The sequence below is a fragment of the Monodelphis domestica genome, chromosome 8 (genome assembly GCF_027887165.1).
Source record: "Monodelphis domestica isolate mMonDom1 chromosome 8, mMonDom1.pri, whole genome shotgun sequence".
NCBI classification, from domain to species: domain Eukaryota; kingdom Metazoa; phylum Chordata; class Mammalia; order Didelphimorphia; family Didelphidae; genus Monodelphis; species Monodelphis domestica.
In genome coordinates, this window is record NC_077234.1 from 31,875,826 (window position 1) to 31,903,597 (window position 27,772).

The 27,772-nt window shown below is 39.4% G+C and overlaps 2 protein-coding genes across 10 annotated transcripts in view; one reads left to right on the forward strand and one right to left on the reverse strand.

Moving 5' to 3' along the window:
• MYNN (myoneurin) lies at window positions 1-26,698 on the forward strand. Of its 4 annotated transcripts, none has more exons than XM_001365731.5 (8): window positions 1-132; window positions 705-1,049; window positions 7,763-8,565; window positions 9,246-9,405; window positions 11,457-11,635; window positions 12,420-12,503; window positions 13,215-13,301; window positions 21,055-26,698. In XM_001365731.5, the coding sequence occupies exons 2-8, from the start codon at window positions 775-777 to the stop codon at window positions 21,315-21,317; spliced, it is 1,851 nt and encodes a 616-aa protein (XP_001365768.2). In that variant the 5' UTR covers window positions 1-132; window positions 705-774; the 3' UTR covers window positions 21,318-26,698. The 4 variants fall into 4 exon arrangements, with proteins under 4 accessions (XP_001365768.2, XP_007502305.1, XP_056663368.1 ...); XM_056807390.1 differs by having other exon boundaries at window positions 13-118; XM_007502243.3 differs by lacking the exon at window positions 12,420-12,503.
• LRRC34 (leucine rich repeat containing 34) overlaps window positions 16,243-27,772 on the reverse strand; it is a 50,911-nt gene continuing 39,381 nt past the window's right edge. For 2 of the 6 annotated variants that reach the window (XM_056807393.1, XM_056807392.1), the window contains exons 13-15: window positions 17,217-17,343; window positions 16,716-16,835; window positions 16,243-16,467 (exon numbers count right to left, since the gene is read on the reverse strand). The gene's annotated coding sequence lies outside the window, so the exon portion shown is untranslated. Of the gene's footprint in view, window positions 16,468-16,715; window positions 16,836-17,216; window positions 17,344-21,082; window positions 21,217-25,261; window positions 27,724-27,772 lie in introns of those variants that run through there. The other 4 variants (XM_056807395.1, XM_056807398.1, XM_056807397.1 and 1 more) reach the window with 4 other exon arrangements.

Below are 27,772 nucleotides of genomic sequence, written 5' to 3' on the forward strand. Positions count from 1 at the left end.
CGCAGACCGGAAGTGAGCACGGCGGGCGCGGAAGCCGGGATCCGGGGCGACGGAGCGCGGCGGGCGCGGTGACGTCCCTCTGACATGGCGTCGAACGAGTGAAGAAAGTGCCTCCCGGGTGGGTGCCACCAGGTGAGACAGGGTGTCCGCGCGCCGCGCCGCAGGCTTTCCCCTCAGCTCGAGTTCTACAGTCGGCCAGCTCTTTAAAGGCACCCCCTTGGTGGATATAGACACGTCCCCCAGCCTAAAGAGGCCCCACGGGGCTTCTGCCTATGGGCTCTGATCCTAAAGGCCTGGTCCCCTCACCCGTCTTCCTTGCACCTGGATCAGCCCCGGAGACCCCAGGCCTCAGTGTCCGCGGCAGTACTCGGGGTCTGACCTCCCTACCCTCATCCCCCGGCCCCCGACGCCAAGCGGCCCAGACCGCAGACCTCCCGCCCCTCGGCATCCCCTTCTCTGGGTCTGACCCCTTCTCCCGCTGTCCCCCCTTTCCTTATCTGGACTTGACCTCTTCCCTTCCTCCACCCCCACCCCCACCCCCGCGTCTGACCCCTCCTCCGGCCGGGGCATCTCCTTATCCGGACCTGACCCTTTCCCTTTCTCCGTCACTCCCCCGACCCCTGGGTCTGACCTCTCCCTCTCCTCCACTACACTCGTTCTCCCCGTCTGACTGCCGCTTTCCCCCATCCCTCCCGCCCCCTTAGGTCTGACCCCTGCCCTCTCAACCCCCTCCCCTGGGCGGCCTGGCTCGAAGACCCCAGCCCGGTGCCCAGGATGCTGCCGGCCGCGGCGCACCACTGCGGGCACCTTCTGGAGCGGCTGAACGCGCAGCGCGAGGCGGGCTTCCTGTGCGATTGCACAGTGGTCATCGGGGAGCAGCAGTTCCGGGCACACCGCAACGTGCTGGCCTCGTTCAGCGAGTACTTCGGGGCTGTGTACCGGGACTCTCCGCCGCCGGCCGACGTTTTCCTGGACCAGAGCCAGGTGAAGGCGGACGGCTTCCAGAAGCTGCTTGAGTTCATCTACACCGGCACGCTGCACCTGGACAGGTAGGGCCCTGCTTTGCAGCCCCTGGACGTTCCATGAGACAGCCCCGGAGCCGCGGGATCAAAGTTTGACACAGTTTATGGGGGGGAACTCGAGCTCGGCTCCGTAGAAGTTAGGAAGACCAGAGGCAGAGCGCCGCGAGGCCTAGGGAGCTCCGGGGGACACAGTCTGGTCAGCTCAGGGGCCTGCCGGGCTTCTGGGGGGCCGCGGTGGGGATGGGGCAGAATCAGGACAGGAGACATGACAGGAGCTGGAGGAGAAGCTGCTGAACTCGAGGAGAATCTGGGGAGGAGGAAGAATATCTTGGTCAACCTCCTCAGCTGTCCTCAACAGAAGAGGAAGGGGGGGCAGTGGGAGATCTCCAGCCCCTCCCCTGATCTTGTGGAGGAGTCTGGGGGTCCCTTTGTCTCCTCCCACCTGATGCTTCCTCTGGGGTGGGTTCCCGACTCTCCCAACCCTCCGGAGCCTTTGGAAGTGTCCCAAGTTCCAGAGAGGAGCGTCTGAGTGCCCGGAGTTTGGGGTTTCTCTGGGAAGCTCATGGCCAGTCTCAGCTGCTGAAAGGAGCTTTTGGTCAAGGAAACCTTCAGTTTTGTCCCCAGATTTTATCCATTTCCTCTAGTGGGATTTTGCCCTGTGTCAGGTCATGTCTGTCCCCCCTCCCCCCAGCAGCAGGTAGAAAGCCAGGCAGAGCTGTGAAGGGCAGACAATGACCACCAGCTCACTGGCGCTTAGAAAGCATTTTCTACCCAGTTGTGGATACTTGATATGCCCATCTCGGAACTGATGGAGCTTCCAGCCAAACGATGGTCTGAGCATTTTGGAGGTGGGACTAAGATTTAGGAGACCTTATGGGGACCCTAACCTCTTGGTGGTCCCATCTGGACTCCCACTTGGTCTTTGGGCAGCTCCCGTCTGCAGCCTCCAGGCACAGGGCATGCTGGGCAGGATCAGCCTTTGGAGGCCCAGCTGGCCTCCACCCTCCTGCACAACCTTGCCAGGCTTGGAGCAGAAAGGTTTTAACAAGCAAGCCACAGGCCAGCCAAAAAGAAAAAAAATACCTTCAGAAAGGAACAAACCACAGCAGAGATGCTCTTCTCACTACTGTTTCTTGCCTTTCCAGGCTCAGCAGGAGCTGTAAGAAAAGCTTTAAAAAAGGCCGCAGCCCCTTCTGTGTGGTCAGAGAATGACCATCCCCAAAAGGAACCAAGAGTTGCTAGTCACACCTCTGGAAGGAGCAGCTCCCCAATGGCAGAGGAAAGAATTCCGGGGGGCTTAGCTTGTAGGGGCAGCTGGGGAGATGGATTCCAGCCGCCAGAGCCCCTGCTGGCTCCCACTTCCCTCCTTTCCTTGAGAGCGATGCTGGCTTTTCACATGGATCCTCAAGGCTGACTGCTGGTGTTTGGTCTAGAAAAGCGGACAAGTCAGCCATAGTCTAGTTCCACCCTGCCTCTCCTTACTTAGCTTCTCTCCTAATATGAGGAACCCCTTATTTTCTTAAGTATGAAAGGGGTGAAATTGAAGTACTATTTACAGAGGGCTGCACAAGCATTAAGGTATTTTAGGTTAAAAGTACAACATTTAAACTTTCCTCTGGCATCCATATTATTTTAAACTTTGGAATGCTTTCTCATTTTTAAGTTCTAGAGGCCTAACCATAGTCCATAAGGAGAAATGAGTTACTTTATGTACTCTTATACAGAACATTTCCAACTTAAAAAAGTACATATTTGAATGACAGGATCATAACTTTAGAGCTGAAAGGGATGTTAGAGGCCATTGAGCTCACCTCCCTCATTTTACAGATTGACAAAATGAGGCAGAGAAGGCCAGGTCCCATAGTTAGTACCTAAGGCTGATTTGAATTTCTGTTCTCAACTTGAAAGCTCTTGAAGATGCCAGCATCCTTAGTTGCTTGGATGTTAGAACATTAAAATTTTCAGGCTAATTCTGAGAGAAAGGTTACTTAACTCACATTAGGATGGAAATACAATATACTTATAATGAAAAATTTCAGAAAGCAATATGGTTGAAATTCTAGTAACTAAATAAAAAAAGAATAAATTTCATGACAGCTTCTTTTGATGACTGAAATTTGAAGACAAATAGATTAATTTAGAGGAAGACAAAGAAGGCGTTAATTTCAAGTATTTGGCACTATTTAAAAAATAAACTTTCAGAATTTATTTTTCTTTAATAGTTGTATCATTAATAATATTTTAGCTTAGCCATGACTAAGATTTTTTCCTACTTCAGTGATAGAAAAGAGAGGGGACCTCAGAAAGTCCTTAGAAGATGCTTGTGGGAAAGTGATTGGCTAAGATATAGGGAACCTTAGAGCTTATCTAGTTCAGCTCATTTATTTTATGATAAGAAAATAGAGATTCTTGAAAATTAAAAGATTGACCCAAACAAGGTCATATAACTAGTTAATTAACAAAACAAGGATTACTGGGTTCAAGCTTCTGGAGGACAGGGTTGTGTCAAACATTTCTAGGACCTCCTGTTAATGCATTATGTGTAGAGTATTCAGTAAATAACTGGTCACCAGGCCTCTAGGACTCTGCTTGTTCCTCGAAGCGCTGCTCTATCCACCTTGTAAGCAGTTAGAGAGAAAAAGGGAAGCGCATGATAGGTCTATTTTTCACCTCCATTCCCCATAAGGGAAGAGAAACTTCTTAGGAAGAGCCATGAAGTCAGATTCTTTCTGGTTCTGGCAGTTCTGTGACTGCCTCTATCGAGCCTCCTAGCTTGTGGGTGATGAGGGCTTTTAGATAAGAGAGGAGACTTTCTTTGCTTGGCCCCAGAAAAGAGAGCTAAGAGCAGTGGGTGGAGTTTACAAAAATAACAGATTTAGTTCTGTGTAAGAAATGACTTCCCCCAGTTTGAGCTGGCCTGACCGGGCATAGGATAGGCCTCCTCAGCAGGTGGCGTGTTCCCTCTTAGTGGAGGTCTTCAAGCAAAGGCTGGGTGACTACTTGTCAGGTAAGTTGTACTAGGGATTCTTGGTCATTTATGGGATTTGCTGTGTAAAAGGGACCCCAATCTTTTCTGAACAGTGTTAAAGGGATTTCTTTATCTCTCTCCTTCTGTCTCTTTAAGAGCAGAAGATTTCTAAGTAAGAGCAGCACATCTGGGAGGAGTTCTGACAGGCTTCTGTGAGCCAGAGCTGAAGATTCCATTACCTAGGAGAGAGGAAGATCTATAGGGGAGGATCAATAGGCAATTAGGACTTTTACTTTTGGTCTTGGAGGGAGCAAGTTGGGCTGTCTTTGTCTCTGTGACTGACAGTTTTTTTTACTACTGACAGGACAGAGAAATGGATTTAAGGAGGTTGTAATTGATTAATGTTTATTGATTACCTTAGGTAGGTAGTGAATATATTTCTAGGTAGGAGTAGTGTAGATAAGTTAGATCTGATCTGCCTGTTTTTTAGAAATTTTAGGTAGGTTTAGGATTTTGGGTATAGTCATAAGGTATTAGAGTAATAATCTCTTTCCTCCTTTCTATTTTCTATCTGAACTTTTTAAAAATTAAATTTAGTGTTTTTATCAATCAAACTGCTCTCCTCACTTTTGTCAAACTACTACCAAAATTAACCCTTAACAGCCTGGTGAGCCAGCTAGGAGGTTGATTAATCTATTAAATCTTCTGTTCCTTTCCATTAATAGGCAAAAGGGTAGAAGTGCTAGATATCATGGGAGAGGTAGTGAAGGAGGAGGTTCCACTCTATGTCAAACAACTCCCACTACCAGAGAACTTTACTGAGATTGAGATGTTACATCTCACAGTTTTAGATTGCCTCCAGTTATTACTGTTTCTGGGATTATTTGTTCTGTCAGGATTATTTCAAGGATACCAACTTTATCAAATATTTGGTCTAATTCTAAGAAAGAAAACAGCTGAAAGATAGCTTAATGGAAACTAGAGTGGCATACCTGGAACATTGTATCTTTCAAATGGCTGAAATTTTCTCAACAGAATGAACCACTCTAGAGTTGCACACCTTGAAGATAGCATCTCTCAAATGGCCAAAACTATTTCTCAACAGAATGAAATTATTTCTTGCTTTACCCAACCTGCCTCTCCTACTGTTTATACTTCTTCCACCAAGGCAACTAAAGCAAAAGCCCCAAAGAAAGAAGATAAAATTCTATTCCCCTTAAGAGAAGTACCAACTTTTAATTCCAAAAAAGAGCTAGTTAATATTAGACATCAAAGACCATTTACCCCTCAGGATATTGAGGGATTTAAGCCGAGGACCTCTTCTTTTGAGGAGGAACCCATGGCTGTTATAAAAAGGCTAGAAACCATATGCCAACAATTTGACTGGATTGATTTTGAGCATTTGCTAGATGAATTGTTAACAAAAAGGGAAAAGGATAAGGTTATCAGGCTTACTAATGAGGTTTGGGGAATGGGTGTAGTTCATTGGCCTCTGCAGGTCCCTCGATGGGATTTTAAAGATGTATAGGACTACAGGAGATTGTGTCAAGCTAGGGAGGCAGTACTTAACTCAGTGAGAGCATGTTCTGACAGACCTGGTACCTGGACAAAATTTGAGAAACTAAAGAGATTGGAGAAAATCCTTCACAGTTCATGGACCGACTCATAGAACTAGGAGGAAGATATATAGCTCTAGATTTGATCAGAGAAAGGGATATTAGACAATTGAGAAGGCAGTTTGTGAAAAATTGTTGCAGGGTGGTCAAGGACTATTTTAAAACCAGTTGTCCTAACCAGATGAACATGGACCTTGATGAATTAAGGAGAGTGGCAGTATATGTGTATAATGGACATTAAAGAAAAGATGACAATGATAGTGATTTAATGGATGTATTAAGAAAGTATTAAAGGAAAAACTTTAAAAAAGAGATACAAATTTTGGGTTAGCTATGGCTCCTGTGCAAGAATATACAAACCAAAGCCCAATGTGTTACTTATGCAGAAAAAGGGGATACATAATGATAAATTGCAAATGCTGGAATCAATTATTCAATAATTTTAAGAATAATGGTGGAAACTTTAGGAATAAGTATTCTAGGAACAACAACTATTTTAGAAATAATAGAAACAATTTCAGAAATAACAATTATGGAAATTATGGGAATGATAGAACTAATAACTAAAATGAGGCAAATGACATGTTATAATATATCCAAAATGGGGCATGTCCATGCAATAGCCAAAATGTAAATCCTCCTCAATGAGAGGAATCTCAGAGAGGCTCACACAGATCTTTATGAAGGGTTGAGAGGGGAGAAAGGACTCTGGAATTAAAGATGGAAACATTTGATTTTCCAGACTTCTATAAAATTACACCAGTCATCCTAGTCCATTCTCTCCCAGATAGCAATGAACCACATGTGATGCTAAAAGTTGGAAATGTTACATAATTGTCTTCTAGATACTGGGGGCATCAAGATTTGTCCTGATGAATACACCTTATTCTAATTGTCATTCTATTGGCTCTATTAATATTGTCAGGGTGTCTGGAACCTTTGGAAGTCCAAAAGCTTACACCATGCATAGTATCTGTGGGACCTTTATCCGTGGAACATTTGTTCCTTCTAATGCCTAACTCCCCTATGAATTTATTGGGGAAAGAACTAATATACCTGAATCTTTTTGGGCTACATCTTCTACTGATGTAGGCCTACTTAAATCAGCTGTCCCGGTCCAAATTAGAATGAGAAGTGGCCCACCTCTGTCTATTTGGCAATAGCCATTATCAAAAGCAATCGAAGGAATTACTCCAGTGATAAATTCTTTAATTAAACAGAAAATGATAATCCCATGCAAATCAGATTACAATACGTCTATTTTGCCTATTAAAAATGAGACAAAAATGGAAAACCTGTTTATTGATTTGTTCAACATTTAAGGGCTATTAATAATCATGTTATCAAATGACACCCTGTTATTCCAGGTCCATCAACTATTATTTTCTCTATTCCTAGCACTACTAAATATTTCACAGTAGTAGATTTGTGTTCTACCTTTTTTCAATACCTATCCATGAAGATTCTTGAAACATATTTGCATTCACCCAAAAAGGGTCTTAATATATGTGGTGTAGTCAACCTCAAGGTTATGTAAAAAGTTCAACTTTATTTTCCCAAATTTTGGCATAAGATTTGGCACATATCGAGTTTAAGAGTCATTTTAATATACTTTGTGGATGATTTGCTCTTGGCCTCACCAAATGCTAAAGCATGCCAAGAAGATAACAAACATCTGTTGTAATTATATAAGAGAGTACACAAGATCTCAAAATCAAAGGTTCAGTGGTGTCTTCCAAAAGTAGAGTATTTAGGATTTGTTTTAGCTGAAGGTTCCCGTTTCATTTCTCCTAAGCATATTGAAGATATCCAAAAATTGAGTGCCCTAGGACACTGGAAGGTGAAGTTGAAGTGTGTATAACTTGGAGTTCCTGTATTTACCCCTTTAAAAAGTGCCTAGTGCAGATGCTTCCTAGCCATGTAACCCTGGGCAGGCTACTTCACTCTGTTTGCCTAGCCCTTACCCTTCTGTCTCAGAATTGTTTATGTTTTCAGACCCTGTAAAATGGAGGTTATAATTTTGTATTTGCACCTTGTTCTAAATTAATTTACTAATATTCATGTTGATTTCTCTGTTCTAAATTACCTGGCCTATTATCAAAAATAAAAGGTTTTCTTTGACCAGAATATTGTCATTGAGCCTTGTTTCCTTGCAGTTGGAATGTTAAAGAAATTCACCAGGCTGCTGACTATCTCAAAGTGGAGGAGGTGGTCACTAAGTGTAAGATAAAGATGGAAGATTTTGCTTTTCTTGCTAATCCCTCTTCTACAGAGATATCTAGTATTACTGGCAACATTGAGCTGAACCAACAGACTTGTCTCCTTACTCTTCGAGATTTTAACAACAGGGAGAAATCAGAAACTTCTGTTGATTTGGTTCAGGCACATGCTAAGAAGGTGCCTTTAGAAAAGAAATCTCCTCAAACCAAAAAGAAGAAGAAGACAACTTTTAGTTCCCAGAAAAATGTGCAGAATAAGCCAGTACAATATTCCAGTGACCTGTTAGAGAATTCTTCTGTTGACATGTTTCTAGATCTAAATAAATTGCCTTCACCAGTAACAGAACAAATTGCACAGGGAAATGATACCTCAGAACTCCAGCTAACTTCAGTTGTGGGAGATGATAGTTTTACAACACAAGATATCATTTTGCAAACGGTCACAGTAAAACAGAAACGGGGAAAATCACAGCCAAACTGTGCTTTGAAAGAGCACTGTATGTCTAACATAGCTAGTGTTCCGAACACTTACCAGCTGGAGGCCTCTGGAGAAGACCTAGATCAGAGGTACCCGAAGACCAAGCCCATGTGTAACACTTGTGGGAAAGTGTTTTCAGAAGCCAGCAGCCTAAGGCGACACATGCGAATCCACAAAGGGGTAAAGCCCTATGTCTGCCAACTGTGTGGAAAAGCATTTACCCAGTGTAACCAGCTGAAAACGCATGTCAGAACTCACACAGGTAAGTTTGTGTATGTGTTTTTTTTTAATTAACATTTCCTTAGGGTCCTGATTATTTGTGGCTTGAGATCTGTATATTTTTGCATACAGAAAAAAATCAGAAGTATTAAATTGTTGAAGTATTGTTAAATGTGGATTTCATGATATTCATGGTTTATTCCTGATGCCCAGAATACATACATAATGCACTAATTCTGTAATTTTTCAGAATTAAAAGCAAGCTGTTCAATTTGATCTTAGCCTGCTAGTCATTAAGAGGAGCAAACATTTTGAAGGCATTAAAAATCCTCTATGAGTGTTTGACATTTTTTATTTGCCAGAGTGCCTCTCTGTCAACTTCTCCCTTTAGCTGATCCACTTCTAGGTCTTTGCCACTGTTTTCATTGAAGTAATCAGAGCTTGCATTCTCCTCCTCTCACTGTTACTTGTACTAATGAATATTCCTATTGCTCTTTTCCCTTATATTGGACTCCATATTTTTGAGAAGCTAACTGATTCTTGTCCCATCAGTCTTTTCATTGAATGAGGGGAGAAAGATCTGGTTGCTGCAGTCAGTTAGCCTTCCTTTGTGCAGATAAATAGGAAAGTGATGACGAACTTCTTCACCTTTTTGGATCCAGCCAAGTACAATACAAAATTTCCTTTTAAATATAAATGCTTTTCTTTGAATTTTTTTTTTAGGTGAGAAGCCATATAGATGTGAACTCTGTGACAAAGGGTTTGCTCAAAAATGCCAGCTGGTTTTTCATAGTCGCATGCATCATGGTGAAGAGAAGCCCTATAAATGTGATGTATGCAATTTACAATTTGCAACTTCTAGTAATCTCAAGATTCATGGAAGGTAAGAAAAATCTACCAGTCTGTTACTTGACATAGTAATAAGGATGTCAGTACTGTGTGGGAGTACATTAGGCAGTTCTAGGTTCAAGTCTGGATTCCAGTGTAGACTTTGACCTGATGGCATTTCTTCAGTGTCTCCATGTGTACAAATGGTCAGAAGTCTGGTGGCCTTCCATCAGGGTGCTGGGACAATACAGGAGATGATATTTTTAAAATAGGCACATTCCGAGTGCTCTCGTTCCTAGAGGAATATGGATGGTGCTTTAAGAGTAGATATTACATTTTTCAGGACCATTCAGATTTCATGTTATTATTCATCCTGTTTTTCCTTCCCTCCTCTACTCGAGTACATAGCACAGTGCCTGGAAGACAGCAGGCCTGTTCCAAGAAACGTTTGTGTGCTGACAGTGACAGAGGAGGACTTCTGAGGGAGAAGACATAGCTTTGTGGCTGTTTCCCACTGTCTAGAGAGGCTTCAACAAAGGCAGAAGTTTTTGGAAAGATTAACAGTTTCTAATTCCTGCTGCTGCTAATCTTGACTAGCTAGTAGACCCTGAAGGTTAAAGTAGCATGAGCTGAATTGTCCATGTGCCTCAGTTGGTCACCAGGCAGCACTCCCAGCTCTTGTGGGGTAGGATAATCAGAAACAGTGTTCTTAAGATTAAATTGGATTTGGAATTTTTTTTAAACCCTTACCTTCTGTCTTAGAATGAATACTAAGCTCTGGTTCCAAGGCAGAAGAGTGGTAAGGGCTAGACAATGGGGGTTAAATGACTTGCCCATAGTTCCATAGTTAGGAAGTGTCTGAGATAAGATTTGCACCCAGGACCTTCTATCTCCAGGCTTGGCTCTATCCACTGAGCAATCCAGCTACCCTCTTGTATTTAGAATTAATTGCCAAATAAGAGGGACATTTTTTTTTAAAATATATTTTATTTGATCATTTCCAAGCATTATTCGTTAAAGACATAGATCATTTTCTTTTCCTCCCCCCCCCCACCCCCCATAGCCGACGCGTAAGTCCACTGGGCATTAGATGTTTTCTTGATTTGAACCCATTGCTTTGTTGATAGTATTTGCATTAGAGTGTTCATTTAGAGTCTCTCCTCTGTCATGTCCCCTCAACCTCTGTATTCAGGCAGTTGCTTTTTCTCGGTGTTTCCACTCCCATAGTTTATCCTTTGCTTATGAATGGTGTTTTTTTCTCCTGGGTCCCTGCAAGTTGTTCCGGGCCATTACACCACCACCAATGGAGAAGTCCATTACGTTCGATGATACCACAGTGTGTTTGTCTCTGTGTACAATGTTCTCCTGGTTCTGCTCCTCTCGCTCTGCATCACTTCCTGGAGGTTGTTCCAGTCTCCATGGAACTTCTCCACTTTATTATTCCTTTTAGCACAATAGTACTCCATCACCAACATATACCACAGTTTGTTTAGCCATTCCCCAATTGATGGGCATCCAAGAGGGACATTTTAATGTTTGTGAGGAGCTGATGGAACATCAATTTTACATATGTTTTTTAAATTATTCATTTATTTACACACATACACCTGAGATATCACATGGTATAGTGGATAGAGAGCCAGCCTTGGAGACAGGAAGGCCTGGGTTCAAGTTCTGTCTCTGACCTATCCTGGCTCCATGCCTTTGGGCAATCACTTCCTCCCTTAGTCTTCCAGGCAGTTCAGGGAACTCTTTGAATTGCAGGAAAGGTGCCAGGTTTCCTAGATAAAGGTATTCTCCTCTGGAAGTTCTCTGTTGTAATGGCAGAGGGTCTGGACCAGTGGTTCCTCTAAACTCTCAACCTCTAAGGAAGTGTGTGAGGACAGATTTGAACCCAGGATCTCGTGTCTCTACCAACCTATTCTGAGATACCTGGAACAGTGGCTTCTGTTTAGAAACACTGGTCAAGTGAAGGCTGAGTGGGGGAGCTTGACTCTTGACCTTTGAAGCTGCTTTGGAAGCTGCCCCAGGCTGTTGGCCAGTGTTTGGGGTGGCCTCTGTCCTGGTCTGATCTTTAACCATTTTCTGTTGCTTCTCTGTTGCTAGGAAGCATAGTGGAGAAAAGCCATATGTATGTGACAGGTGCGGACAAAGGTTTGCTCAGGCCAGCACGCTGACTTACCATGTTCGTCGGCACACCGGAGAAAAGCCTTACGTGTGTGATACGTGTGGGAAGGCATTTGCAGTGTCTAGCTCCCTCATAACTCACTCTCGAAAACATACAGGTGAGAATTGGCTGAGAAAAGGTGATGGATGAAGGAGAGAGAGAGACATGAACCAGAGGAGGAGGGCGAAGAGAGATTCCAGGAGTGGTGTGGGCACAGCTCGAGACTGGTCCTGTACCAGAGGGTGGAGCATAGATTTCCCGGGGCATTCATTCAAGTGTACAGTTAAACAAAAAAGCCAAAGTCTTCTTTAGGGCCATCCTGGTAATAACAGGCACATGGCATTTGTTTTTCATAAAATTTTATAGACTGGAAAAAAAAATCGAGAAGAATGATGATTTAATTTTTTTATTCAACTTAGAATTTCAACTTCTCTATCTTGTATCTTACAAGGAATGCCCTTCAAATTCATAGTATCTAATTTGAAACATTTTGCAGGTTTTCTTTCTGTAGGACTGTTTTTAATAGTCTCAGTTATATATTTATTCTCTTCTATTGATGCACTAGTTTTCTTATTTCTACAGCTTTTAATGGTTGATAAATGTAAATGAATTTTAAAAATTACATTAAAATTCAAAACTTGTTTCTACCAGAAGAGATATTTATAGAAATGAGACCTTATGTGAAAATAATCAACTTATGTTAAAAGTAAAAAATATTAGTTACTAACATTCATGAAGTTGAATCTTTAAAAAATATGCTAGCATCCCTCTAAAATCTTTTAGGAGATTAGAGGTTTTAATTGAAATGTTATTCTAGAATAGTTTATTTGAGGTAATCTGTAATTGATAAAATATTTTACTGGTATAGTACACCACCTCGCTATCTTTTATTTTTCATCTAGGTGAAAAACCATACATATGTGGTATTTGTGGGAAAAGTTTTATTTCCTCAGGAGAGCTCAACAAACACTTTCGATCCCATACAGGTCTGTGTTTAGGGAGAATGTATTATTCTTTGTTCTCGCTTTCTATAATTTCTTTTGATGTAAGCCATAACCCAAAGTTTGGTACAGAGTTGTAAAAATAAATTTTAAACAGACATACTCTTATAAGCAATTCAACTAAAATGAAGAAAATAGTTACTGTTGTAAAAGGTGAAAACGGCATACCGAGGAAAACAACATTGATGTCGGTTATTTTTAATCCTTTTAAAATGGCTTCTTCCTTAGTATTGTCTAGGAAGTGCCTAATAACATTCTCCATTTGTTTGACTTTTTAATATTAAGCCTACTACCTCCAACCCCCTGCTTTGATTTAAATAAAATTTATGTACAATATTGGCAAGTAAGGGAAATTTGTAACTAGTAAAAAATTATCACTTTGTGGTACTATTACTTTATCGAATCAAAATTTATGGAAAGAAAACAAGGAGAAATTTTGTGGTATTTTAGAAGAAGTTTTAGGTCTTTTTCTTTTTAGAGAAAGGAGTTCCTATCTGTGTTTAAATCAGACTTTGTGGAACTTTTTTGTTGTTTTTAGAATTGGACATAACAAAAACTTTGTAATTATATTTAAGAGCAACTTGATATTTAACCATATTAGGTTCATGTACCTGTTGATATGTATATATTTTGCTTTAGCTGCCAATCTTTAGAAATGATGAGTTTTTTTAACTAAACTTTTTCTTTTCATCCCAGGGGAAAGACCATTTATCTGTGAATTATGTGGAAATTCCTATACTGATATAAAAAATTTAAAGAAGCACAAAACAAAAGTCCATTCTGGTAAGTGCTTAATGCTATATTGACATGTTTCTGTCTAAAAGAAATAATTGCATTATATGTAAGTCTGCTTCCACCTTGAAGACTTGAAATTTCTGAAGAGGAGAAGCAAAAAAGTTGGGATTTAATGTCAGTGCATCTTGGTTAGAATTGGGAGGACCGGCAGAGACAACAGTCCTGGTTCTCAGTGCCTCCTGCTGGGGGGAGGCTGACCTTCAGTGAGCCAGCAGGACCCAGGTGGGCTGTGTTCTGGTCTGGAGAGACTTCAAGTCTAATCCCAGACTGAGGCTTCTGGGGCCCTCTTCTGTGTGTGGCAGCAGCAGGGAATGATCATGCAGGATTGCAGAATCGAGCTCCTACCTCTCACAGGCCCTAATAAAATACCCAGCCAAGGACTACCCACATTAGCCTGGAGACTTCTAATGGAGAAACACTTCCTGCTTCCCCTGACAGCTTGTTCCACCTCTATGTCTCTCGTTTAAAAATTTTTTTTTCAATTAACAAGATTTATCCTTTCTCTTCTTTACAACAATATCATTGTAACATATGCATAATAAAACAAAATAATATGAGAAAATAAAGTGTATACAAGGGACCTCTAACCTGATCTTTTTATTATTTTTACTTTATTAAAAAAATTGTTTTTAAACCCATACCTTCTTTCTTAGACTCAATTCTATGTATTGTGGTAAGGGTAAGAGGGTTAAGTGACTTGCTCAGGGTCACGCAGTTAGGAAGTGTCTAAGGCCAGATTTCAACCTAGGACCTCCCATCTCTAGGCCTGGCTCTCAAACCACTGAGCCATTTAGCTGCCCCCTTTTTATTTTAAAATAAAATTTTGATCTCTTCTTTTTATATCTCCTACAGGTTCTACTGTATTCTTCTTCAGTCCTTCCCAAAAAGCTGTCCCTTATAAAAAATTTTTTTTAAAGAGGAAGAAAAAAATTTGTAAAACTCCCAACATTTTTTAAGAGTTTTCGATTATATGTAGTATTCTATGCTCATGGCTTTGAGATACACCTTTTCATATGCTTTCTTTTGAGGCTGTGCTTGGCCATTGAAATTTCCTAGCATTCAATTTAGATTGTTGTTTTTTCCTGTTGACATGTTGTATATTTCCTGTTGTAGTTGTATATACTATTTTCTGGGTTCCATTTGTTTATTTCACATGTCTTTTCCTGCATCTCTGAATTCATATGCATGTCATTTCTTATAGCATAATAGAATCCATTATATTTGTGGACTAATATGTTTAGCTCTTTCCCCATCTTTGTGCAGCTACTTCATTTCTAGTTACTTGCTACCTCAACAATAGTGCCGTAAATATCTTGGGGTGTTGGAGAACCATTCTTTTCACCACTGACCATGTACCCAGCAGTGAATCTCTGGTGTAAAAAGTATGGACTAAGATACATATATATCTGAATGAGAAACAGGAGGGGAAAAAAGTGTCCAGGAGAACTGACCTCATCCAGGTCATTTTAAGGCCCTTCATGCCTGAAATCAGAAGGAAACAATTGAAAAAGACCCATGATGATTCCATAGCAAATGTATTCTCTGTCCAGGACTCTGGGACTCTCTCATCACTGTCCTCAGAAATGGCCTTAAACAGAGGTTGGAAGAGAAGCTGTTGTAGATACTGGAGGGATGTAATGGAGGAGACAGTTTTAGGGGATTGATTGTCAGGGTATCTAAAGCAGGGCGGGAATTCAGGTTTAGAAAGGGAACAGCATTTATTAAGCACCTACTCTATGTTAGTCACTGAGCTAAGTGCTTTGTAATTGTATCTCATTTGATCAACAACCCTGGGAGTCAGGGGCTACTATGATCTACATTTCATAGATGAGGAAACTCAGAGGTGAAATGACTTGTCCAGGGCCACACAGCTAGGATAGGTCTGAGGCTGGATTTGAATCCAGTTCTTCCTGATTCCCAAGTCTAGCTCTCTCTGTCCCTCCTTGTCTCCCTCTTTCCCTCCCTCCCTCCCTCCCTCAAATACAAGAAATGAAGGCTAATTATGCCACTTGGATGTCTTCTGCATAGAGATAATTGATAGACATAATAGAGATATAATAAATCTAATTGAATCCTTGATGAAACCAACAAGGAGAATGGAAAGGAGGCTTATTAACATTGGCTTCTGTGATATAGAAATGGAGGCTAGAGGATGATCCAGCAAAAGGATGTACAGATGGCGCAAGGGAAGGTAGTGGATGAATATGAGAGTACAATGTGGCCCTCTAAGAATAGTACCTGGGATCCTAAAGTGCAGAACAGCAGACAATGGGTAGGAGAGGTGAGGAGGCTCAGCAAAGTTGGTGGATTTTTTTTTTTTAAATAGTAATTGATAGACTTATCACATAACACATAGGGCTGGGCTTGGGGTAAAGGGGACAGTAACTGACCAGTTCCAGATTGGATTCTGTTCTTTCAATCAAGAAGAATGATCTTCGGAATGGACAGAATAGAACAGAATTGGCCAATAGAGATTTTTTTGTTTTTTAGAGGTGGAGTGGGAGCGTGGACCTGTAATTTCCTAGGTGAAGAAAATTCCTAAGAAATCTCTCAGTCAATGAGTAGCAACAACTATCCTGCAGCTTAGAATGTTAAAGAGTTACTTTGGGGGTACTAATAGGACATGTAACTTGCCTACGGTCACATAGTTGGGATGTGTTAATGGTGGCATTTGACTCCAGGCTCTCCTGATTCTATATCTGACCTTACTATGACACACTACTTCCCAGGGGTAGTGATCACAAAAAGCCAGTATTACTCCATCCAGAAGAGATCAAACAGACTCATCTAATTTCCTTTTTTTGACATCTAGAATGTTGTAGATATAGTTTACCTAGATTTTAGCAAACTGGTTTAAATTCAAGTATCTCAACTCATCAGAAGGATGCAAAGTTGTGGGCTAGGTGATAACAAAATAAGAATTCAGAACTGGTTAAATAGCTAGACTTTAGGAGTTAGTCATTAGGATGAATTTAGAATGAGATCACCAGTGGAGTGTCCCAGGGATTAATGCTTCATCCTCTGTTGTTTAACATTTTCATCAGTGACTTGGATAAGATGTTGATGAGATGCTCTGAGATTTGCAGGTGTACATTGGATGTCATATTTAAGATGATCCTCAAAGAGCTCAACAGGCTACAACTCTTGGATGAATCTAATAAAAAGAAATGTAATAGGAATTAATGTATAGACTTACAGTTCGCTTAAAATAAATTCATGATATGGTATCCAAGCCAATCAATGAAAATCTTATTTGAACTGAAGCTGCTTTAATAGAGGCATATTGTCCAGGACTAGGAGAGTGCTGGTCAGATCTCATCAAGAATGTTGTGTTTTATTTTGGATATTACATTTTAAGAAGGCCATTGATAAGCTTAACTCAAATTTGGAGGGTTTTATTACCTGTAGTCTGGTTGTGTGTTGACTATTTTGCCATGGAAAGCCATGTAACAAAAAAAAGATACAAATGACCCCCATTCTTTTGTGATCCTCTTCTTATTCTGTAGCTGTGATGACAGGTTGCTAGGAAAAGGGAAGAAAGGATAATAATGAGAATGATTTAATTTTTAGATGTTCTGTGAGCATTAATCAGCTGTTGATACTAGTGTGAGATCCTTGTCTTTTGAGAGGTGCATAGACATATTACTTGGGAGTGTGTGTGTGTTCAGGGAGGACTAGCATGTCTGGTGTGAGGGTTTGCTGAGCCCTTTCTAGGACTGCTTGTCTAGGACTACTCAACTCTTACTTGTGGCCCCAAAAAGCTATAGCACATGTAGCATTCTTACCCTGGTAAACCACTGGGCAAATGGGCTAAACCAGGTTGAGGGTCCTTGTTATGACTTCTTTTACTCCTCTTTGTTGAGGTTCTTCACAGGCTATATGTAGCATCCTGCTCATACCTACCAGGTGCTTCTCCATAGTCCTTGGTGAGGTAGCTGTTCAAAAAGCCCAGATTTTTATTGATCTTTTTATGTCATCCATCTTTCCCAATTTTATTCTTTTAATTTCTCTCCTCTCTCCTTAGCCATTCCTTATAACAAAGAATAAAGGGGAAATGGTTCTGTAGAGTTAAGCCACATATTGAAAAAGACTAATAAGTCTGCAAGAATTTTGTTAAATATTATATTCTACACAACACAGATCTAAAGAAAAGCCAGAAAAATGTAGTCCCTGCTCTTAAGGAGCTCCTAGTCTAATGGTAGAGACAACATGCAGATAACTGTACAAAGCAAGAGAGAGGGGACAAATAGATCATCTCAGGAGGAGGCCACTAATAGCATTAGGGGGTTTGGAAACATCTTGAGATTTGAGGAAAGCCAGGAAATGGAGATGAGGCAGAGAATTCCTAGGCATGAATTGCCCAGTCAAGGGGCAGTATCTCAGTGAATTGAGAGCCAGGCCTAGAGACAGGAGGTCCTGGGTTCAAATCCAATCTTAGATACTCCCTATGTGGCCCTGGGCAAGTCATTTAACTCCCACTGCCTACGCCCTGCTTCTCTTCTGCCTTAGAACCAATATTGGTTCTAAGACAGAAGGTAAAGGTTAAAAAAAAAACCAACACAATTATGAGATGGAGTTTCTTTCGTGGGAAATGACAAGGTGGCTAGTGTTGCTGGATCCCAGCATGTATGAAGGGGAGGTGAGATGTAATAGAACTGGAAAAGTAGGAAGGGGCCAGGGATAGGAAGCTTTAAAAGCCAAGCAAAGAATGCTGTATTTGATCTTGGTGGTAATGAGGAGGCCCAGATTTACTGAATGTGGGAGTAGTGGGTGTAACATATCATTGGAGGGACAAGGAGAGTTAGAGCTGGACAGAGCTGGACAGGGTCATGTTTTTGGAGACGATAATGGCCTCCATGGGAGTTGATGAGATTAAGGGATGGAGAAGAGCAGAGTACCCAGGACAGAGCCTTGGAGGATGGCAAGGAGAAGCCATATTCTACAGTGGGTCTGAGAGAGTTCCTCAAGTGCTCCACATTGTTTCACTTACTTTAGTGGCTCTTTCTACACATGCTATTGATGTTCTGCAGAATTTTCCTGGTTCTGCTTCAGTGTCAGTTCATAAAAGTCTTCCTATGTTCGTCATATTAAAAATTTCTTGTAGAACTATAATATTCCATTGCTTTACTGCTACTCCCTAATCAGTGATTCGTTTCCAGATCTTTGCTATTACAAAGAATTCTGCTACAGATATTCTGGGATATAACAGGTCTTTTTGCCATTGGCTTTTTGGGGGATGTGTGCTTAGTAGAATCTCTGGGTTAGAAAATATGGAGAGCTGAATCCGAATTGGAGCACCCTCAGATACATCAGTGTGCTTGTCCTTCACAACATCCCCAGCACTCATTATTCTTGTGTGATTAACCGCCCAGAGTTGTTTGGATTTGCATATCTCCCATTGTTAATGATTTGGAGTATTCTTTTAACATGGTTGCTAATGGTGTGCAATTCTTCTCATTAGTATTCGTATCTTTGCTTATCTATTAAGATGGTTTTGGGCCTATACATTTCTGTATAATCAACTATCAGAGATATTTGACATTTTTTTCCTCAGTCATCTACTTCCTTTACTAACCTAGTTGCATTTTGCTCATGAAAAAGCTTTTTAGTCTCCTGTAGAAATTTCTGTCATCACATTTTATATATATATATATCACTCTACCCAGAGCTGTGAATGTACCTTATCTGATTATTTCCTAATATTTTTTATGACATGATGTTTAATATGCAAACACATTGGGAAAATAGGCAGGCTTCTGAGAAAGTATTAATAATTATTCACATTATATCAGAGACTTTCCTAACAATAACCTTATACTAGGGGTTCTCAACCTCTCCATGTGTAGCAATGAGAATACATAATGCATATCAGGGATTACATTCCGAATCAGAACTGTAGCAAAATGACAGTTTGGAAGTAGCCCCCAAATAATCTTTTGGTTTGGAGTCACCGCAACATGAGGAAGTGTGTTGCCGGGTCACGGCATTAGAAAGGTCGAGAACCACTGCCTTATACGATAGGTTTAGGTGGGAAGATGGAGGCTCAGGGAAATCACTTGTCCTCGGCCATGTGGCTGCTAGCAGTAGGAAAGTGAGTTGAAGGAACTTGGTTGGAGAGAGATGCTATGATTGCTTTTGGACTGATTGCATTGTAGTGCCATCAAGGCAAGCAACTGGAAAAAATGTCAGACAAAGCTGGATTGAGAGGTTAGTATTTGAGTGTTAGCATAAAGCTTGATGGCTAGGAGAGTTGAGCAGCCCCAGAGTGCCAGTGATTAAGATTTTGAAAGAAGGTCTTTAAGATTTCATGTATCTGTGGTCTCAATTCCAGGATATGTCCCAGCCCCCAGACTAGCACTGGAAACAAAATAGCTTGGCTGTAAAAATCACTATGGAGGCAAGACGCTCATAACGCAGTAATAGTAACAAATAATAAACTGATTATTCATTTCTTCATGACATTTTACATATATTAGTTCTAAGACAGAAGGTAAAGGTTAAAAAAACCCATATATATGTATGTATATATAGATATAAGATCTCATTTACATCTTACAATATCCCCAAGGGATAGTTGCTTTTATTGACCCCTTTTTATAGATTAGGAAACTAAGACCCAGGAAGATTGTGATTGGCTCTAATAGTCACACAGTTTGAATGTCTGAAGCAGGATTTGAATTCAAGTCTTCCCAAGACCAGTGCTCTATTTGCCACACCACACTGCCTGGGAAAATAAGACAATCTCTGCTCCTAGTGGCCTAGTTTTTTCACTTAACCAAGTGTAATAATGAGCTGGCATCACTGAGTCACCAAGAAAAGGATAACTTGTAAAGTATTTTGTTGTTCAGTTATGTCCAACCCTTCATGACCCCATTTAGGGTTTTCTTTTCTTTTTCTTTTTTTTTTAACCCTTACCTTCCACCTTAGACTCAATCCTGTGTATTGGTTTTAAGACAGAAGAGCTGTAAGGGCAAGGCAATAGAGGTTAAATGACTTGCCCAGGGTCACCCAGCTAGGAAGTGTCTGGGGCCAGATTTGAACCCAGTACCTCCCATCTCTGCACCTGGCTCATTTGACAAATGAGGAAACTGAGGCAAACAGGGTTAAAGGACTTTATCCAGGGCCACACAACTAGTGTTTGAGGCCATATTTGAATGTAGGAAGAAGGGTCTTGGCCTGGTGCTCTATCCACTGTGCCTGCCACCTAGTTGCTTAGAGACCTTATTAATGTGGGGAGTTTGAATGCTTAGACCATGAGCTTGCAATTGTAGAAGCATTGCAGTGTGGCAAGAAAAGGATAATAGTCCCTGCCCTCAAAATGTTTACAGTCTGGTAAAAAAACAAACAAATGTAGTGTAGCTAAATAAATGTTGATCCACATGTAAAAACATTCTAGGTGGTACTAAAAGAGAAGCCATGAGGTCATGTTATAACAACATTGATAATATAGCATTTGGAGATTGATTTAAGATTTGTGATGTGCTTTACACAGGTTATCTCATTTGATCCTTAAAATCACTTTGGGAAGTGCCCTGATTATCTTATCTCCCTTGATAAATAAGGAAGCTGAGGATAAGAAGGGTCTGGGGCTGGGTTTAAATTTAGCTTTTCCAAATTCCAAGGATGGAAAACACTTAGGTGGGAGTTGAGGGAGGTCAGCTTCTGGGAGCAGTTAATAGAGCAGATGGGCTTCTAGGTATTTGATGTCTTTAAGAATGTTTATTTTGTTTTTTCCTTTCAGGATCTGAAAAAACTCTAGATTCCAACATGGGAGATAACACTTTTAATGAACAAGATTCCATGCAGAAAAGTCCTTTGTCAGAACCTTTAGATGTGAAACCTTCTGATATGACTTTACCATTAACTCTTCCCCTTGGAACGGAGAACCACCAGATGCTGTTGCCTGTAACAGATAATCAGTCTCCATCATCAGACACATTGTTGAGATCAACTGTAAATGGGTATTCAGAACCACAGTTTATTTTTTTGCAGCAGTTATATTGACTTTATAAGCAATATGGAATTAGCGAAATAGCTCTGGTAGTGAACATAGACCTCTCTGGCAAGGTGAACATACTCATTAAATGTCATTTGGGTTGTGATCATTTTTCATTCAGCTAAGTAAAGGCACCTGATCCTGCGTCTTCACTGTGCAATGCTTTCTGTGTTTCGTTTTGTTTTGTTTTGTTTGCTTCAGAAGTTAAGAGTACGGGCACACCATTTTTGGAGAATGAATCATAGCATAATGGTATTTTAAAAAGAGGGAAAAAACCATTGTCATCAGTAGTTGTCCTGAAGACTACATTTTTGTATTTTTAGACTCCCCATCCTTAATTTCTTTGATAGAATTGATCACTTCACTAAATGAAATACCACCCTCCTAATTTTCATTTTTTCTATTATTCAAAAGGATAAAATGATGAGTTCTAGACTTCATCTAGAATTAAGAATTCATGTTTCTGGCCAGAAAAATCTAAAGACCAAATTAGAATTTTTTTTTTCTTCTCTAATACTACTCATGCCAGTTTGGGGCAAGCAATCCTTTAATAAAATGCAAGGAAAAAGTATAATTAAGCATTGTAAAGCTCTATTCCACCCCCTTTCTCCAACACTGCTTTTTCAATATTCTTTTAAAAATAATCTATCAATAGATGTTTAATGCCTTTATTATTGGATCAAAAAGCAGTTTCAAAATTTGACCTTCATTGATAAAAGCTTTGGAAAAATTACTGAGTGCACTTTTGGCAAGGAAAGTACAGGCTGAATTTATTATGGCAGAATTTTTTAAAAGAAATATTAACTTTGTCTATTTTGTGCCTATTATGTACACATCTTTAAGATTGAAATTTAATCCTGACAGTGAAAAAAACAAAAACTTTAAGTTTAAAACAAACTGCAAGCAACTGCTGAAACTTGGTACCAGGTACCATCTATATAAAATACTAAGATGCCAGATTTCAATATTAGAAGGAAAATAGATTTTAAAAGCCTACTTTTTTAGAACTACAAATGTATAAATCTTCACCAATATGACTTCTTTCCCTTTTTAGTGTTCTCCATCTTCTCTAAACCATGGCAATAAGTTGTTTTGGTAGCTTTACAAAAGTTCTTATCAACATGAATTAGGCACAAGCTGAGATTATTTTCATATTTATTTACCACTAAATCACTCCTGTCCCGATTCTCGTCACCAAAATGGCTTTTTGTGGTGTGTTGGTTTCTTTTTAAACCATTCTCTACTGTTTGATTAATAGGAGTTCAAGTTCCATGAAGGCATTTTGTGTACTGCTGATTAAATGCCTTGACTCGTCATTTCTGCCAAGTAAGCAATAGTCACAGGTTTTTCTTTTCTTAAGCTACTTCTGTAATAAATCTAATGCATTTTCTATTTGTCTTGAATTCCCAATTATAGTCTTTTCTACTTGGTGCACAGGTCGAGGTAAAACCTTGTATGTACTATATCATATTATATAGTATAGAAAATCTTTGTAACAGCTGTGAGAACATCACTGACCTCGCCACACCCTTTAATTAATGACCTGGTGGACTGAATAGTGGGTTTGAAATATTACTTTTATTTGGGGGAGGGCACAAGTAACTTTATTGTAACAAATTAAAGGCAGCATTTGAGTACAAAAGAAATTAATTAGTGGACTAGAAACATACATTTTTGTTGATCAGATATATTGATTACTATAAATTTCCTAAGTATATTTCAGAACAAAATGTAAAGTGACTACTAATCCATTCAGATTTAAATTGATCAGGATTTTAGTGGAGTATAAAGAAAATATAACAGTCAAATAAATCCCATTCCTGTAAGATAATACCAAAAAGTGACAGGGATTTCTAAAATCATCATTAAGTCAAACATCTCATTAAGAAATTGCTTGTTTCTAAACTGCTACTCTGCTGTCATCGCATTCTAGGTTATCTTCTTAGAGTAATCATGAGCCCTCATCAGGGCCTTGGCATGATGCAATTTGGGTTTTGTTCTGTGCTTCCCCCACCCCTTCCCCAAGTGCTGGCTAGTTGCTCTGTTATATCTTTTTGATCACATATCATTTGCTTTATAATTTAATATTTCATATTTATAAGTCATCCTAAATAATTAAACTACTGCCTGAGTCTGTTCTTACCTGCTTTCCCAAAACAGCAATATAAAGAGAACATAAAATCCTGCACCTCCTTGGGAATGTTCTTTTACTAGTTGGATTTTTTTATGATATGCCTCTGCTTTTCTTATTGCTGATGCTGTTTAGTATTTATATGATGCCAGCCTTACAAGAAACTCTGTGTCACCCACATTGAAACTATTTTAAATGTCTTCTTTTATATCACTTTATGGGTTCTTTGGGCAAACTGGCAATTCTATAACTGAAAAGTCCATTGTAAAAGACATGACCCTGGAATTTGACATACGGCTTTTTGTAGCTCAACCTACTTCAGTCATTTATTGTTTTTTTTTTCTAACCAAATCTATGTTTCAATTTGTGTACTCATTTAATAAGTTGTTTCTTGGCAGACTTTGTCTATCTAAAAGAAAACATTTTAACCTATGTGTCAGATCATACAGTTAAAGGTTATGGTAAGTTCATCTTTTAACTGTTAAATTAAATAGATCTTCAATGTGCTATTGTGGGAAGAGATTACTTGTTCTTTTAAAATGAATTTGTTATTTACATTGAATTACTGAATTAATTCTGAAGAGCACACTGAGAGGTGGAATGTACTTTCTATGTGAATTTGTTTTGTACTTGTAATATTAGATTATTTCTACTGTATTCTTAGATTTCCAACTAAAAAGCTTAGATTTATATATCAGTCATTTTAGATGTTTGTAAATAGCATTTGTTGGTGTTCTTTATTTACAGATTATTTTTAATACTGATTTTAGAAAATTATTTTAAACCTTTTCAGAGTCTGATATAGTTCTATTGCAGCAATAATTAAATAGTATATCCTACAAATATGCTGTTTTCAGAATTCATGGAAATGACTACACTTGATAATACTTAACTGTTACATGAAATTAATGTCATATATACTGACTTTTTAAGCATTGTTCTTCCACATTTCTTGTCACTTAAGCAGTAAGAGATGTTTTCATGTAAACTTTGCACCTACTTCTAAGAGATTTTTACATGTTTCTGGATGTTGGCTGGAAATATGTTGTGGCAGAAAGACATGTTTTACATGATTTTAAAAAATAATTTTCAAACTTCACTAAAATTAGGCACTGTAAGAGGTTCTTTTTTCTTTTTCTTGAGTAATTCTTCATATCCACTTTTATTTAGGAGAGTTAATTGAAAGAGTTTAGAAAATACCAGAAAATTTATGGTATAAACAAGGCACTTTTCTAAAACTATAGAACAGTAGTGAAATTTTTTGTTAACTTAAAGAACAAAGGACATTACATAACCAAATTTTTCTAATAATAGGTAATCTGCTTTTGAATATCAGATAAATATGAATTCATACTCTATTGCCTATAGAGTCACTCCTTTGAATATACTACTTGGTGAATTTTTGGAATGATCTATTTTATAACTTCTATCTGACAGTTTTTGATCCCAAGGTAGGGCACAACATTTAATTTCTAATGGATGGTCAGAATTGGAACATAAGAAAGTCATGAGAGTCCTTTAATAACCACATGGTTCGCCACTCTGTGATATGGCTGTTTTGTATTTAGCCACACAATTGAAAGTGAAGTGATCAACTTTAGGAAAGAAATGTACAGATGTGTGACTCTAATCCCTGAACCAGTCATATTCTCTGAGGGAGCAAGTAGTCAGTCCCACCTTCCTTTAACATTTAGCTTTAAATACAGACTAACAATTTCAATTGAAATAGAAATTCACTGAATTTAGGGAAAACTATCTGGCAGTTGGGCTGTGCCAGTGAGTGCCCACAGGACTTTGAAAAAGGATCAAAGTGGTTGAGTCAATCTAGTCTTTTTTTTTTTTTCCGAACCTTACCTTCTGTCTTAGAATTGTTACTGGGTATTGGTTCCAAGGCAGAAGAGTGGTAAGGACTAGGCAGTTGGATTAAGTGATTTGTGCAGGGTGGCACAGCTAGGAAGTATCCGGGGCCAGATTTTAATCCAGGACCTCCTATCTCCAGGCCTGGTTTTCAACTCACTGAGCCATTTATCTGCCCTGAGTCAATCTAGTCTTGAGAGCAGTGAGTCCATGGAAAGAATTCAGTGGAAGAACAACCCAAGATGGATTAAAAGCAGAGATAATCGATTTGGTTTATCTGTCCTATGGGGAATTGAGTTCCCTCCCCCAACACTTGCCTTGTGACTTTGTGGTAACACAAAAGCTTCATAAAGTTGAAGAATTGCAATTTAAGCAATAATAAATTTCCTTTTTAAGTGCTGCATCGTGGACAATGTGATCCAGTCGGTGTCTGATTTTTTGGGATATAGCTATATTTGATTCTATAAATTAATGGAAATGATGCATTGAAGTCCCCATTGATCTAAAGTGAAGAGTGAAAAGTGTTTTACTATATGTGGGGTAAGAAAGAAGTCAGAGGATTATTGCATATCTTACATACTTTTTCTTTTTTTTTCAGAAACAAAAATGCTACCAACTTTACATAAATTATGACTCCCACCTCAATCACTTACTAGCTTGTAAGAACAAATCAATTAATTTTTCTGAGTTCCATTTCCTGTGGAAGAAGATGAGATGGTACCGTTTATTTCCTAAGCCTATTATGAGGAAAATCGAGAAGGGTATTTAGTATAATAAAGAGTTCTAATCTGAGAGCCAGAGGATTTGAGCCTTGCCACTTAGGAGTTGGGTGGCCTTAGAACAGTCACTGAATTTCTTTAGACCTCAGTTTCCTTGTCTGCAAAGCCAAGAGGTCAGCCTGGATGGCTTAGTCTCTTCCAGCCCAAAATCTATGATCCTTTGTGTGCCATGGTACTTGGCAAACTTTAAAGCATAATAGGATGCTTTCTAGTAATATGAATTTTTGGTACGATATATAGGAATGAGGATATTTGCTTGTATTTATATCAAACTAAAGTTTATAAAGCAATTTGTATATGTTACCTCGTTTGTGTCAGTAATCTTTGAAATTGGTAGTTATTATCTCCATTTTGCCTATGAGGAAACTGAGTCTTGAGTGGTTAATTGAATTGTTCATGGTTAGTAAGTGCTAAAAGTGGGGTTTGAGCTCAAAGTTCAGGTCAATTTACCTTTGCATATTTAGGTAAATTACATTTATGAAAAAGGATACCTGACTTTTTCTGGAAAAGAACAGCATAGTTTCTGTTACTAGTGTTTATTGATTGTTTAATTCTTATTGGCAAGTGTACCAATGTGTTTAAATTAACTTCATATTAAAATTCAGTTCAGCGTTGATACATATTTGGGCACATGGAAATTTCTTGGTGTTTTATATGTATTTTTGTATGCTGAATTCAGTAATGCAGATGAATTTCAAATATACTATTATTCTATGATGTAATTTAAACAAATTTTTTAATCTTTATTTTTCATCTTAGAATCAATGCTGTGTATTGGTTCCAAGGCAAAAGAGTGGTAAGGGCTAGGCAGTGGGGGTTAAGTGACTTGTTCAGGGTCACACAGCTAGGAAATGTCTAAGACCACATTTGAACCTAGGACCTCCAGTCTCCAGACTTGGCTCTAAATCCAGTGAGCCACTCAGCTGCCCTTGTTGTGATTTGTTTTAATAGAAATTATGCAATTTGAGGTGGTGATAGAATGGTTTGGTTGAGGAAGAGGGAGAGCTGAGGGCACAAGTCTGAGGAATCAGGAGCTGACTTGTTTTCAGATCATTCTCTTTGATTTCCTATCTTCTTTGGCAAGGCAGGTTTGGGTCATTTATACTCTTGCTCCTCCAGTAGACACTGCCTTTCCTTGCTAGAATGTGAGCTCCTTGAGGGCAGGAAGAGACTCACCTGCTTGTATTTGTGTTCTCAACAGTTAGCACCCTGCAGCTCATTGCTTAATCATTAAATGTATTTTTATTCATTTGTGCATTTTCAGTAATCCACTGAAATTTAAAATTTAGCAGTCAGTGGTGTGCCAAGCCAAGGATCAACTGGTAAATGTTGTTATTTTTAGTCTTGTTTTCTCAGGTGTTTGTTCTTTGTAGATGTTAATATGCATTATGTAAATTAACAGTATGCATATCAATCATCTGAAAAGTTTTTCTTACTTGTGTGGTGGGCTTCATTGTTAATCTTGGGGATTTTTATCCTCTACATAAGCCATACTCCTCCAATTTAGAAAGCGAAGGAACTCAATTTTGGTTATCAAGTAGAAGAAGCTCAGGAAAGGGAAGTCTTGGGCCCCTTCAGTTCTGTTGTGTCACTGCTATTACTGTATTAAGTGGCTTAATGGCTTGCTCATTTTTAGGCTGCTTATTCCTATAATTTGAAGTGAACAAAAAGAATATTCAACCAGTTACAATTTTTG